This window comes from Ananas comosus, linkage group 12 (assembly GCF_001540865.1).
Source record: "Ananas comosus cultivar F153 linkage group 12, ASM154086v1, whole genome shotgun sequence".
Taxonomy (NCBI): Eukaryota; Viridiplantae; Streptophyta; class Magnoliopsida; order Poales; family Bromeliaceae; genus Ananas; species Ananas comosus.
The window spans coordinates 8,359,420-8,373,905 of record NC_033632.1 but is presented as its reverse complement, the minus strand read 5'-3'; the positions used below and the strand labels follow the sequence as shown (position 1 = coordinate 8,373,905).

Sequence of the window (14,486 nt, the reverse complement as noted above, 5' to 3'; positions counted from 1 at the left end):
AATCAATAGGAGTATCATCGTCCCTGGTAAGAGTATTCTTCTTTTTCCTCCCTCCAAGTATGCTCATGTGCACACATGTTGCTGTGTTTGTGATAGGCATCAGCTGGGAACCCTTGCTCAGATTCTCCTTAAAAAATAAGGAATCCTTTTCTTCGCAATCCTGAAAGGAAGATACTGCTTCAGGTTCAGTAGCCCTAGACTTTTTAAGGGCAGGAGGGTCTTGGGTGTTCGTCGTACTTTCATCATCAAGGGGTGAAATTTCATTCCAATGTTGGAAATCTAGCAACTTATTCCTCATTGCAATGGCCATTTTATCCTGACATAACCTGCTAGACACATTATCTCTGGGCCAGATGGGGCTGATGTATAGAGAACTGAGAAAGAATACATTAGAGCTACAGAAAGTTTGAGGGGAAGAATTCTTTTGGCTTGAAAAACTCAAGGGATATCGCACACTTGATGCTGTAACTGACCTAAGATCACTTTGCAAATGATCTGGAGCATGAATATGTACCTGCCCACCAATATAATCTTAGAAACGGTATAATATATCCACACATAAGACTATTGTCACCAATTGGCATTAGAGAGAGAACATAAACACTAACTATTTCTCTGCTGGGAACAAGGTTCCCAGCAGAGAAATGCACCAGTAAGAATAATCATTTCAGAATATAAACCGATCTTCGAGAGTGTTTGTGAGGGTTTGATTTCAGAGTCATAATGTAAGGAATGTCAATTAATAGTTAGCTTTTCTAATTATTACACTCTGGTGGCAAAAAAGTAAAAAAAGAAAAGATAGGAGCAGAAATATAACCACAGAGTATGTAGGTTTTTAAGCATAATAGTAAGGGTTAATTTCATACAGCTTCCCGTAAACATATCAAATAACAAATATATTCCTACAAAGTTTAATTTTCATATTTATCCCTACAAAAGTCTAGTAATATTCATATTTGTCTCTCTGGTTTATTACCGTGAGGGCACTGTTTATTTTTTAGTAGAAGATAAGTAAAATGACATTTTTACTATTACAAATATGTCCCTCCAAAAGCCCCAATTATTAGAATTATGCAAAAATGACCTCCCAAAAAATTTCAGTGGTCTTCTTCCTTTCCACCATCACAAATAATATAAAAGGGGTAAAAAGATCAATTTGCCTTGTTCGCTAATCAGAGTGAAGTATTTTATCTATGAGTAACTATATTTTTCTATCGGATCTTAATAGTAGGGATATATTTAAAAATATTAGGATTTTTATAGAGATAAATATGAAAAGTTAAATTTTGTAGGGATATATCTATTATTTAATATATTTACAGGGAGCTGTATACAATTAAATCTAATAATAATGTTATAACACCTAAGCAGTTGTAAGTTCCAGTGTAAAACTACTAGAGTTAAAAATAGAAGGGAAAACTTCAAAAACCCCCCTTGTGGTTTCAATTTTTTTCACTTTAGTACCCTGTGGTTTAAAATGTATCAAGTTAGTACCNGAATCATAATGTAAGGAATGTCAATTAATAGTTAGCTTTTCTAATTATTACACTCTGGTGGCAAAATAGTAAAAAAAGATAGGAGCAGAAACATAACCACAGAGCATGTAGGTTTTTAAGCATAATAGTTAGGGTTAATTTCATACAGCTTCCCGTAAACATAACAAATAACAAATATATTCCTACAAAGTTTAACTTTTCATATTTATCCCTACAAAAGTCTAGTGATATTCATATTTGTCTCTCTGGTTTATTACCGTGAGGGCACTGTTTATTTTTTAGTAGAAGATAAGTGAAATGACATTTTTACTATTACAAATATGTCCCTCCAAAAGTCCCAATTATTAGAATTATGAAAAAATGACCTCCCAAAAAATTTCAATGGTCTTCTTCCTTTCCACCATCACAAATAATATAAAAGGGGTAAAAAAAATCAATTTGCCTCGTTCACTAATCAGAGTGAAGTATTTTATCTATGAGTAACTATATTTTTCTAACGGATCCTAGTAGTAGGAGTATATTTAAAAACATTAGGATTTTTATAGAGATAAATATGAAAAGTTAAATTTTGTAGGGATATATCTATTATTCAATATATTTACAGGGAGCTGTATACAATTAAATCTACTAATAATGTTATAACACCTAAGCAGTTGTAAGTTCCAGTGTAAAACTACTAGAGTTAAAAATAGAACGTCATGTTCACCCATTTTCCACACTGAGCATATTAAACAAATGTGCTTACTAGGTTTACGAAATGGCAGAGGTGGAGAGGGAGAGGGAGAGAGAGAGAGCGAGAGCTTGGTTTCAGTTTCAGACGATGGAGGCCGGGGTGAGGGTTTCTGACTGCGGAGGAGAAGGTGGGGTAGAAGGCGGGAATTTGACTCGTGCGGGGGGAATTGGAGATCTAGCACGTGCCAAATTCCCGCTCATTTTTTCCCTCGTCAGCGCGCGGTCGTTTTTAGCCTCGCTACGACGGTGGAATTACGAAAGAACCAGAGGCGCATCGTTGCTGTTACGACGATAACAGGAAACGGCGCGTGCTAACGTGGCAACATGCTATTGGTGGAAATTTCTGCTTGGATGCATGGTTTCCGTGCTCACCGTTACCGCATGCGCCGTCGACTGCAGTTCATTCAAAATTTCGGAGATTCGAGAACTTGCACGGGTCGGCGGGCAAGCAGCAGGGTAGTTTGAATTAGCATGCCTTTTGTACCCCCTCTATAATTTGAATGGAGTGATACTTGGAAGAACCTTCCCCCAACCACACACACACGTACCTTTGATCGCCTCCTGACGAAGGAATCAAGCACAAGGATGATCAGCCGGTGGCCCACTATTAAACCGTAGATTCAGACACGGACGCAGAAACCCGTGATGTATGTGAAAAAGAAAATTTGGAATACATCATTCAAATGCATTTAACACATGTTTAAGTAAAGAAAATTTCAGGCACAAATTATACTTGTATATTGAACTTGGGCAAAAGATTGGTAAACTATAAAGCAAAATAAACTTCCAGGCTCTTACTGTGAAAGTAAGATTCAAAAATTATTCACCTTATCCTTATCTAAAAGAACCTTGAAAAACCTGAACAAATCAAAGTTTGTAAAAACACATTAAAATAACATGCAAAATGATCTTCACATACAACAATCCAAGAAAGAGAAGAAGATACCAAGCAGCTAAGGGTTGAACACCAGTCATGTAAGGAAGTGAATTCTCGAAACTCGAGGATTAGACTTCGATTAGAATCGACTAGTTGTCGAGTGCGTAAGCTTCAGAAAGTCCGAAGGTGATTATAATGCATAAAGTGCATTAAGGAAAGGTCCGCGAGAGCACCAGTGCAAAACTTGCACTGGAGCAGAAATGCTCTCGGGGACCGGTCCCTGGCAGGGAGGGACCGGTCCCATCAGGCTGGGCTGCAGAGGTCTCTGATGAGACTGGTCCCTGGCAGGCAGGGACTGGTTCCCGTACGTCAGCCCAGCGAGAATAGCCGAAATTTGGCTAAGTCCCGAGAATCCAACTTTCGGGAACCGGTCTCTCGGACAAGGACCGGTCTCCCGGGGACCGGTCTCTCAGGCAAAGACCGGTTCCCGAACNAGAAAGAGAAGAAGATACCAAGCAGCTAAGGGTTGAACACCAGTCATCATCGTCTGAGAAGTTTCAACAGAGTGAACAAATAACATCAATCTAGCAGAAGCGATAAGTCAAAACAGATCAACATTTACCAACATTTCACTCTATCAAAAGAGCCGGATATCAAAGCAAACTTTCTCATTCGGCAAACATGTGAAGCACATAAAAAATTTCATGAAATCCACTGAGCAAGAAAACTCGAGTTCACCAAAAGATGCCATTCGTTAGCACCTTAAGCATCAACGTCACATAACTTCACACCTGAAGCAAGCAGTTCAGCGCTAAAGACACAAGAAGGCATTCGGGAAATTTAGGATTGGATAGGCTTGATTTTGAAGTGCAGGGAGATTAGTGAGAACACGAAGCACTTCAGGTCCTGCAAAAGCAATAAAAAAAGGGTATCAGCAAGCAATGTTAGTTACCAACACCCAAAAATAGCATTCACAGAGCAAGACACATTAGTTACTCGTAAAAAAAAAGAAATATGCATCAATAGACTTCTAAAACTGGATATCTAGTCTGAAATTACAGCCTGGGACCTTTATACAGCATTTTCAGAAATAGAATTGTGTGATACTTTATGAATGTTATATATCAAGCATACAGACACATAAAGTTATTGGACACGCACACGAGGAAATGAGAAGTGCTAGAAAAAGTTGGTAACTGAAATCCCAAGTATGCGTAACCAACGGTTGAAAGAGATCAGATGCACACTTATCACATGAAATTGTTGCAAAAAGCATGATAATCATTCAAGTATAACAATCACTCAAGTCTTTAACTGGCCCATGGGATCAGAACACAAGCTCCAGAACCAAGCCTAGACTAATCTTTTGCAATAAAAGTGTGTGTAGGGACATGGTCCAGTTAAAGGGGACTTAATATAGAATAGACAAGGGAAAGGGCAATAAATCAGTAAGAAAGAACAGAAGAACCAATCTAATTGTATCTTATTGGGTCATAACCACACACTCATAAGGAATCAGGTTAAGATCTAACAGATTACACAGATTACTCCAGATGCAAACTATGACAGAAAGCATCTGAAAATGGGAGAAGCACATGATAAATTGCTATGCTAAGAAAACCACCACCACCAATTTTGAAATGCCCACTTTGAGAGCCTTATTCCCACCCAGCAAATTACAACTCATTGTCTCTGATAAAACTGCCTTCATCCCCTAAGCATTCTCAACCTCCCCTCATTCAAGCATGCGTGGACTGTGACAAACAACCAGATATTCTCCAGAGCAATCCTGCCATCTTCCACGGCACTAAACCAATAGCGGAACAACTATATGCCATACGAAAGAAATCATAAGTATTCTTTTGTTGGAGCAAGAAAGTGTTGATCAAGGGAATAAGGATCAATATTCTGATATGTTATGCTTATAGGAAAGATTACAAAAATGTAGCAATTCAAAATAGATGACTTTTACCACAATATAATATAGCACACATCTAAAAGTCAATTAATCGTAACATCTTAGAAACCCTTATGCACCTCTAAATAAGGAGTCCCATATAGAAAAGTGTTGCATATCTCTACCGTTAAATCTACCCTTTGATCATTTCCGCCCATTAGATTACACTATTCAACCAACCACCCACTCAACCCTAGGGGACCACTATCATCCTAACCGCACATCCTTTCATCCAACGGTCGAAAACTCGATAGTACTAAGTGCTTGGTACTATTGATAGTATAGTCGCATAATTCTATGTGTGTGTGTGTGTGTGTATTCTATATATTCTCATTTAATTACTTAAAAGTAAATAATAAATGAAGGAATATGGAGAACTTTTGAGGTATTGCAGCACCTATTTAACGGCGGACATCATCATATACAGAACTTAATGAGGAATATGATTTATCCAATGGAAACAAAAATTATGAGATAAGGCATATTTACTACTTCTAAATCACAGGAATTTAATTAATAATTTGCAAAGTCAAGCAGCTGATTCATGAGCCAAAAATATATGGATAGAATGTTGGCAACCAAAATATAATGAGCATATTCAGAGACAAGTAAATTCGTTATAGAATGATCTTATCCATACATTTTCTTTTGGAACTGAAGGCTTAAAAATCAGCAGTACAAAAATCAACATTTCGCTTACACAGTAATAGATTAATCTAAACTATTTTATGACTATGGCCATATGGTTCTGCAAATACCCCACAGATTACCAGATTTCATGAGAACAAACCTGAACAAGATAATAAAATATGCGAAGTCCTTCAGGGTCCTTGCTAGACTGCACATCGACAAGGGATCCAATCTTGGAAGTTGTAAAGGAAATGTGCTCATTCCCCATCACGATCTCGAGCTCCTGCCTCCCAACTCTGTCCGGCTCGGGCCAGTTGTTGTCGTCTTCCTTCATTATCTGCATTTCATATTGAAAAAGCCACCAAGTCTAGATTATCTGAACTAGCACTAGAATCAATGTTCTCAGACACAAACAGATTGAAAGAAAACCAAACGATCATAAAAGGTCAATGTTGATATCATGTTCAGACATTGATATCATGTTCAGATATCGAAATGCACAAACATCAAAGATGTGAGTGAGACATACGCATAATAACACTAGAAACTTGATTTCATATCGCAAAGCTAGATAACACAAAAATAGCAGTTAACCAAGAGCGTATCATACAAAAACAGCTATCAAAGCCGCGCGGAATACATAATTCAACTAAAACCCTAGAAATCAAAAGCTCTGACGATAAAAAAAAAACCCCAGAAAGAAAAGATAAATCCCTAAATCTGAGAGCGCAAGATACACAAACAAAAATCCAAGTCGGATGCAACGTCATAATCCAACTAAAACCCTAAAAACCAAAAGATCCCAAAAACGTTAGTAAAGCCCCCGAAAACGAAAAGCCAAAACCCTTATCCAAGGTCACAAGATATGCACGAATCAAATCAGAGGCACAAACCTGCAAAGATCCAACAACCAAGAACACCTCATTACAGGAGTAATCGAGCCATGTCCAACAAGAAGAAGAAGAAGAACCCTAACCCTAAATCTCGGAAACCCTAGAGGAAGAAAAGAGAGAGAGAGAGAGAGAGAGAGAGAGAGACCTCGCTATCGGCGATGATGCGGCGGCACTCGCGGATGACGGCGGGGGTGACGAAGAGCTCCTTGCGGATCATGGTGTCGTTCTTGTAGTTGGAGTTGTTGGCGTAGCGCAGCTTCCCGTCGGGGCGGAACTCGAATTCCAGGAACTCGTGCCCGAACTTGCCCTTGTGCCCCACGTAGTACCGCAGGTAGAACTCCTCCCCTCCCCCGCCGCCTCGTTGTTCCCCGCCATTTCCTGCGAAACTCACTTCCTCTTCCTCCCCTTTTACCTCTCCCCCTCGCCCCTGTAACAACCCACAACCCTGAAGAATAAATGGTAGAAGTAGTAGTAGCAGTAGTAGTTAGCATGGGAGAGTAGTAAAAATGTCAACTTTACAAAGTAGAGCAGAGAAGTGACAGCAGGAGGTTGGTGAGGAGTGAGCTTGGCGGAGCGATCCGGCAGGAAGGCGCTCGGGCGGAACTCCGGCGGGAAGGAGCCTCCGAAGGGGCTCAGGCGAGCTCGACGGAGCTAGGGCATCCTCAAAGCTCGGAGAGAGCGACGGGGGGTCCGACGAAATCCATGTAGTTGGGGCGAAGGAGAGAGCTGGCGGATCGGAAGGTCGGATTACCGGATCGGGCGTAAAACGCCCAGCCCCGCCGGATTGCGGATGATGGGGAGAAGGCAGGAACCGACGCCCACTTACCGTTACGCACGGGTCGGGCGAACCAGGAGCTCGGATCGGGGCTAATTGGCGAACCCAAAACCCGCAGGGTTGCGGGTAGTGCAGAGAAGGGCGGACCCGAGTCCGTTTGCCCGCCTCCCAGGCGGTTTGGACCAAACAAGCCCACCCGAGGCCCACAAGGCAACCGGATTCAACCCATCAGGCCTCATTCCCCATTTTTGACAAATTGCTGTTAACCCCTAGTAGCTTAGTTTGCTTACAATTCCGTACAAGTGGTATAGACTATATATAGTTAACAGGATGTAATTGCAAGGCATGAATGGAAATGAATTAGCTTGTCTTCTTCCCCAATTATCCTATTCTTCTCCCACTCCTTTCTCTTCTCCTTCCCCAAAACCCTCTAATTCTTCTAAACCCTACTCTCTTCCTCCCAATCTCACTCCCTATCTCTCTTTGTTTCTCTACCTCTCCTTCTCTTTCACAAACTCACCTCCAAATCATCCTCAAATCATCCGGTACATTACAAGCCCCCCTCCCTCTCTCTCTCTCTCTCTCTCTCTCTCTCTCTCTCTCTCTCTCTCTCCCTCCTTCGCCTCGGAGGTTTATGTAGGATTACAGGTTCGGGAGTTGCTTGCTCCTTTTCTTTTCATTAGGCGATGTTTTGAACCAGTTTAAAGGACGGACCGGGTGAGCTCCGGTTCGGTCTATTTGGAACCGACCCAAAGCGAAATTTAGGGCACGTTTGGACCAGCTTCTCGAAGTAATTTTTGTAAAAGTGATTTTGGTTTGAAGAATTAATTTTGGTGAAAAGCTGTAGAGTGTTTGGTTGAATTTTAAAAAAAGTAATTTTTCTGAAATGATTTTCTAAAACCGTTTATCAAAAAAATTTTGATNATTAAAATTTTAAATTTAATTAAAAGTATAATTTTTAAGTTTCAAACTTGTACAAAATTTTTTTTTTGAAATTTCAAAATTTTAAATTTAAAATCTGAATTTTAAAATCTAAATTTAAATTTTCAAATTTAAAATTTAAATTTTCAAATTTAAAATTTAAAATTTCAAATTTCAAATTTAAAATTTTCAAATTTAAAATTTAAATTTTCAAATTTAAAATTTAAATTTAAAATTTTCAAATTTAAAATTTAAATTTTCAAATTTAAAATTTAAATTTTAAATTTTAAATTTTCAAATTAAAAATTTCAAATTTCAAATTTCAAAATTTCAAATTAAAAATTAAAAATTAAAATTAAAACTAAAATTTAAAATTTAAAATTTAAAAATTAAAAATTTGAAATTTAAAATTTGAATTTGAAATTTAAATTTTAAAATTTAAAATTTTGAAATTTGAAATTTAAAATTTGAATTTTAAAATTTTGAAATTTTGAGATTTGAAACTTAAATTTAAAATTTTAAATGTAAATTTAAAATTTTAAATTTGAAAAGTTGAGATTTAAAAATTCAAATATGAATTTAAAATTTCAAAATTTAAATTTAATTTTAAATTTATACTTTGAATCTAAAATAAAAATAAAAATTAGAAGTTTGAGTTCAAAATCAGAATACGGAGAAGCAGTTTTTTTCTGCTTCTGATTCTATAGCCTTCAAAATCAGAATCAGATTTTCAGAATATCATTCCCAAACACTCTAATGAGCTCAAAAGTAATTTTGAGTTCAGAATCACTTTTGAATAGCTAGGTCAAACACCCCCTTATTGTCACACAACTAGCACATAATAAATTGACTGACCCTAGAGCAAGTGGCACAGGGCTTGATGGTTAGTAGTCAAAATCCAAGTTCGAATCCTAGTTGATTCACATTTCTAGCTAAGTTTATTTCTAAATGAAATAAACAAAGCGGATAGCGTGCTACCTATCTCTAAAAAAAAAAAAAAAAAAACTAGCACATAATATAAACTGTGGGGATGACTCAACCGAATTTAATTTTTTTTTAAAAACTGTTTTTATGATTTGATTTTTCATTATGGTCATTTTAATTTCCGAGAATTAAATCAAATTTGACCGGAATTTATAATTTTGATTAAGCCGAATAGAGAGTATTCTTTCAAATAACAAACATATTTGATTACAAAAAATAAACAATTACGTCTGGGTCATGGAGATACTTGAATCAAACGAGCTGAAATGTATAGATTGAAATCAAAAGTACACGAGTTTAAGTATCCATTTTAAAGTATCCCATAGCCTGGGTAGCATGTTTATTACATTTTCACATCACAAACCGCAATTGCTAATGATACAAAAGAAAACTATAAGCAAAGTATTAGGAATGCAAGTAGAGAGTTTCAAAATTATCATGTACGCCACCCTTGAAATTATCACGTACGCCACCCAAGCTGAGAATAGTTACATGCATAAAATGTCTAAGAAAAAACAAAGGGAAAAAAAAAGAAGACACAAAACAATAATTGAAAATTTAATCTTGTAATAGTGGAATCATAAACATCTGGTTGCCAAAGGTGCAAAGCATATCAGCAGATGTTCTTCCGTCAGAGGCAGCACTGCTTTATCTAAAAACTTGGAAAAGCTTAGAAAGCTTTGCTCCAGGCTTTGTAAGGGATCTCCCACACGCAAATAAGAGACTAGCTCTTCTGAAGATAAAAACATTTTGAAGACAGAAATATAATTATCAGTGGTAAAATACAGGAAGGGCAAATGTTGGGTAGTTCCTGAACTTATGATGAAATGTGATTTGGTCCAAGATTCTTCACTAATATCTGGCAATGTCATCCCTGGGCCGATTTCCATCCAGAAACCTCTAACATCCGTTAGAAGCTAAGTATTTTACTCTACAACAGAGATGGCATTGCAAGAAATCGTACAAGATGAGAGACTCATATGTTTGATTGAAATAATATGGAAAAAGATGTACGACTCATCCAAAAGTCAGGAATTACCGATGCATTTTAAGTGAAAAATGATGTTTTGCTGTTCATGCATAGATGGAAGGTGCATACCTCCAAAATTGATTTGCCACCTTGCGGAGATAACTCTTTGAACCATACATCGAGTATAACTCTTTGGACCATCATCTTGCCATAGATCAGTACAATAAAACTGGAAAATTGATAAGATGTCACCATTGAGATGGAGTACAATTAGGCCCGAGTCATCTTGCTGCTTTTCTATTCCTCCTCCGACATTCAAAACATTCAGAACACGGGTAATAAGCCCTATTTTTGCTCTCCTGGATTGTTCTAAGTTTACTAGGTGGAATTTTAAGGTCTTCAATGAGAACCCTGTGCAGCTTCTGATTCTCCTCCATCAGTTCCTCAATGACTTGTTGATGTTTCAATAACTGGTTTTTAGAAAATTTAAATATATCAACTTCTGTCGGTATACAAATGACGGAACCCAACTAAACTCCTATCACATAATATGGATCGTATACAAGATTACATGTATAAAGGGCTAATTTAGTTGGGTACGATAGTAATTAGGCAATAAAAGTTTTGATAAAGGTATTAGAAGTGTAAAATAAAGAGCGGTGGGGAAAGAAGGGGAGTGCGGGGAGGCATGGGGTTGTTTGTGGAGCTCCAAATCAACAACTGATAAAATTGTATGACATGATAAAGAGAACAATACTAAACTCACCATTTGAAGCACATTATTCATGGCTCGTACATTTCCACCCTGTGCAAAACAAGACCAACAGCAATTTCAGCCATCACAAAAGAGCATAATATTTAAAATTCGGTGAAAGAGCAATCGACAAGATATTATCAACCTATGGTGTAAAAAGTCCACACAGCATTTCATTAATCAGACACTGTAGTAACATTTAAAATAAACGAAGTAATACAGAAAGCAAACTATTCTGAGTTAATATACTAAACACTAGTATCTTTTCATGTTTTTCTGAGAAACAACACTAGTATCAAACTGCTGGGACTTCCATTTCACTAGCCTCCAGTTAATAGAAAGGCAACAAGCTTTATTATTGTTGTACAGTGTATGTAGCATTCAAAGAGAGATTATCAGGTACACTGATTCATATAACACAGCAAGTACATGTGCATGTGAGCCCCTCCTGTTTTCAAGATCTAATCTACGTGGCTCTTCACCAAAAATATTGACATAATTTCTAACAAAAATAAAAAAGAAACAAAGGTGGAGAGATATCAATGCAAAAAATATTGATTGAAAATAAAGTAACCAAAGGGAGGGAAAAAAAAATCAACTGGTCCTGTAACTTTTCTTTAACTAAATAAAATATCAACGAGTGAAGTTATTTTAGGTGGATGATAATTTCTCGCTTCACCTTGTGTATGCACTGATTTTACCTAAAATTTGGCAGCAAAGGGCTGTTTCAGAAATTATGAATTAAATTAAAGCAACGATTTAATGAATAATTACATCGTATGTTAACTCCATTACAGAATTAATGCATACCACATCACTGAGTTCTTTCTCCGAATCAGTTTGGAAAAGGGGATTCTGCAAAAAATTGTCAATAACTTTCTCAGTGCGAGTTCCAATGGGCTTCTCTGATGTAATCCCTTTTTGCTCATAATTTTTAGAAGTTGGTTCTTGAAGGGAACCCTGAAGACTTGATTTGTTCTCAACGGTGCTTCTTGCAGTTTTAGATTCCGATTCCACAATGGGACTGCTTGAGGATTGCATACTATTAATAGAAGGCCCGCCAACACCAAGTGGACTTATACCGTTCGACATGGAAGCTGAAATTTGGGTCAGTGCAGAAGAGAAGCCAGGCACATTTCCCAGATTCATCATTACTTTACCCATGGCTTCCTATAAGTAGACATTCATGTTTAAGAGAAGCTAAAGAAAACCTCAAAGATAGCACTCAAACTTACTGAATAAATTATATCAACGATAAAAACTTTTTACTGTGAGAGAAGATTGCAACCCATGAATCACTCCAGGTTTCAAAGCAATTCCTACCAAGGGAAAAAAAACAAAAAAAAAAAATTAGGTTTTAATAATGTTTAGTATCTGAAACTGTCCATCTTATCTGGACAAGCCATGATTAAATTTCAAGGACAAACCAACATCTAAAATTGTGAGGTGAGGTTGCCCACCTGCCACTACATGAACCCGGTGCAACATAGAAAGTTTACATTAATTATTTTGTACATATTTTACTGGTGTAACCTCTAGCCTAAGTCCTCCGCAATTTAAGCTTATACTTCAAATATGATCTTGAGTCCTTAATAAGAATATATTTTTGATTGTTTACTTGGAAAGAACTCACCAAAGAACACAGAATTGTCCAAATATACAATGCTCGTAGTAATAGTGCATCATACCTACTCCAAAACCATGGCCGATGCCAATCCCACATCCAACACCAGCTTCAATGTTCTTCAGTCCCAACTTTCTTAGCTAAAATATTAATAGCAAATAGTCAAATACACAATATCAGTCATCAAAAACAAAAGAATATTAAAGCACGGAATTGCCCTTACAGAGCCATTAACATGTCTTCCAATCCCAGAAAAAGCATCTGTTGCACCTCTTGTGGCACTCAAAACTTGCTGTAGCATAGGTATTGCTCCTAATTAACAGGAGTAAACAACAATGCAATAACCATATAATACTAGCCATAATTTCCCAAAATCCAAGATCACGAATGTAGATATGTATAATCCTAATATTGTCACGAGTCACGACTTAATAATTCTAATCCAGCATTGTAAGTTTCAATATTAGAACAATAAACCAGAACCTAGAAACTAAGTAATAGTCCAATTGCCTTGAGCAAAAAAAAACTTAAGATATTGCTCATCAATGCAGCAGAGAAAAAACTGCAGATGACAAAACTATTTACCTCCTTCAACCTGAGCAAGAAATCCATTCTATCTAAAAAGAGATAAAAATATATAAACAAATATATTAAGGTCTCTACAAATGATACAACATCACTGATACTCTCATTTATCATCAGCTAAGCTTATTAAAGTATTCAACATTTTCTCAAACACAATATAAGCCAAACAAGTCACCTGTACTACTCACCATGTAAAATTTTAGTAGTGCACAAACAGAAAATGGTTTGTAGAATGCTTAATAGATCAAGCTACATCAAACTAAGTGGCAGGTGATAATAATTGGATAATTCATATATTTTAAACTAATAAAAGTGCGACAAAGTAGTTAGCATCCGAATGTTAACGTCAGGCTATGATTCAATTCACTCCACACACTTCTTGCTACTACATAACTACATCAAATCTCCACGAATACATACCATCAATGAGTGTTTCATCTCAAATAAATCTACTCGAAATCGATAGAACTATAGATCATGATTCGAACATGCTAAAATCGAGACACGAAATAATCTATAGTTCCTGCATACGAGCTGCTCGAGTAAATTCCCCAATAAACAAAGATCGTGAACTACAATACCGAAATAGATCGGGCGCCCGACGCCGATGCCGACGCCGCATCCGACGCCGAACCCGGTAAAAACATGGCCGACCTTAAGGGAGAAGGGATTCTCCAGGCGCAAAGAAGCCGATCGACCCCTCGAGCTCGTCGCGTTCGCCATTAAAGGGCGAAGCCGAAGCTCGTATGCGAGCTCACGACGACGCCGCTCGCGGGGCGAAGGATTTGGGCGAAGGCGCTCCCGCGGCGACCAGGGGCGGGGTTTTATAGTGAGAGGAGTCGAGTGGGTTCAACGCGGAAGATGAACGCCTCGTCGGTAGTTGGGACTTGGGAGGGCCCGAACTGGTTGGGCCTTCAAACGAGACCCGCATCGGATGCGTTCGAGCTTAGGCCCGAAAAGTTGGGTTCGGTTTGGGCTCTAGCCGAACTATAAGCCCGAATCCCTTTTTTGGAGGCCCAAGTCTTTAAAAAACAAAAAAAATAAACTTTTGCACTTTAGTTCATGTTTCAATTGTACCTTGCATAAAAATTAAATGGATTTCAATTCTCAATTTTATTACTGGTTCTGAGATGTTTTAATTTAAAAAGTAGTATTTGACCCGTGCGATGCACGGCTAATATAATAATATAAAATAACAAAAGTTATTATGTAATGATAAAAGAAAACATTATAATTAATATTATATTTTTTTAACAAACAAAGAAATATACTATCAATCTTAATTATA

At 37.3% G+C, this 14,486-nt stretch overlaps 2 protein-coding genes across 5 annotated transcripts; both read right to left on the bottom strand.

Annotated features, from left to right (window-relative positions):
• On the bottom strand, positions 3,611-7,599 carry LOC109717964 (protein mago nashi homolog). The gene is made up of 5 exons (XM_020243929.1): positions 7,576-7,599; positions 7,105-7,236; positions 6,731-7,012; positions 5,853-6,029; positions 3,611-4,011 (listed from the first exon to the last, which is right to left on the bottom strand). Exons 1-5 carry the CDS (start codon positions 7,597-7,599, stop codon positions 3,946-3,948), a joined length of 681 nt encoding a protein of 226 aa, XP_020099518.1. The 3' UTR covers positions 3,611-3,945.
• Positions 9,541-14,026, bottom strand: LOC109718687. Of its 4 annotated transcripts, none has more exons than XM_020245039.1 (8): positions 13,780-14,026; positions 12,837-12,925; positions 12,678-12,753; positions 12,259-12,308; positions 11,800-12,159; positions 11,002-11,040; positions 10,365-10,705; positions 9,541-9,998 (listed from the first exon to the last, which is right to left on the bottom strand). In XM_020245039.1, the coding sequence occupies exons 1-7, from the start codon at positions 13,919-13,921 to the stop codon at positions 10,517-10,519; spliced, it is 945 nt and encodes a 314-aa protein (XP_020100628.1). In that variant the 5' UTR covers positions 13,922-14,026; the 3' UTR covers positions 9,541-9,998; positions 10,365-10,516. The 4 variants fall into 4 exon arrangements, with proteins under 4 accessions (XP_020100628.1, XP_020100629.1, XP_020100630.1 ...); XM_020245040.1 differs by having other exon boundaries at positions 12,837-12,905; positions 13,853-14,026; XM_020245041.1 differs by having other exon boundaries at positions 12,837-12,905; positions 13,780-14,004.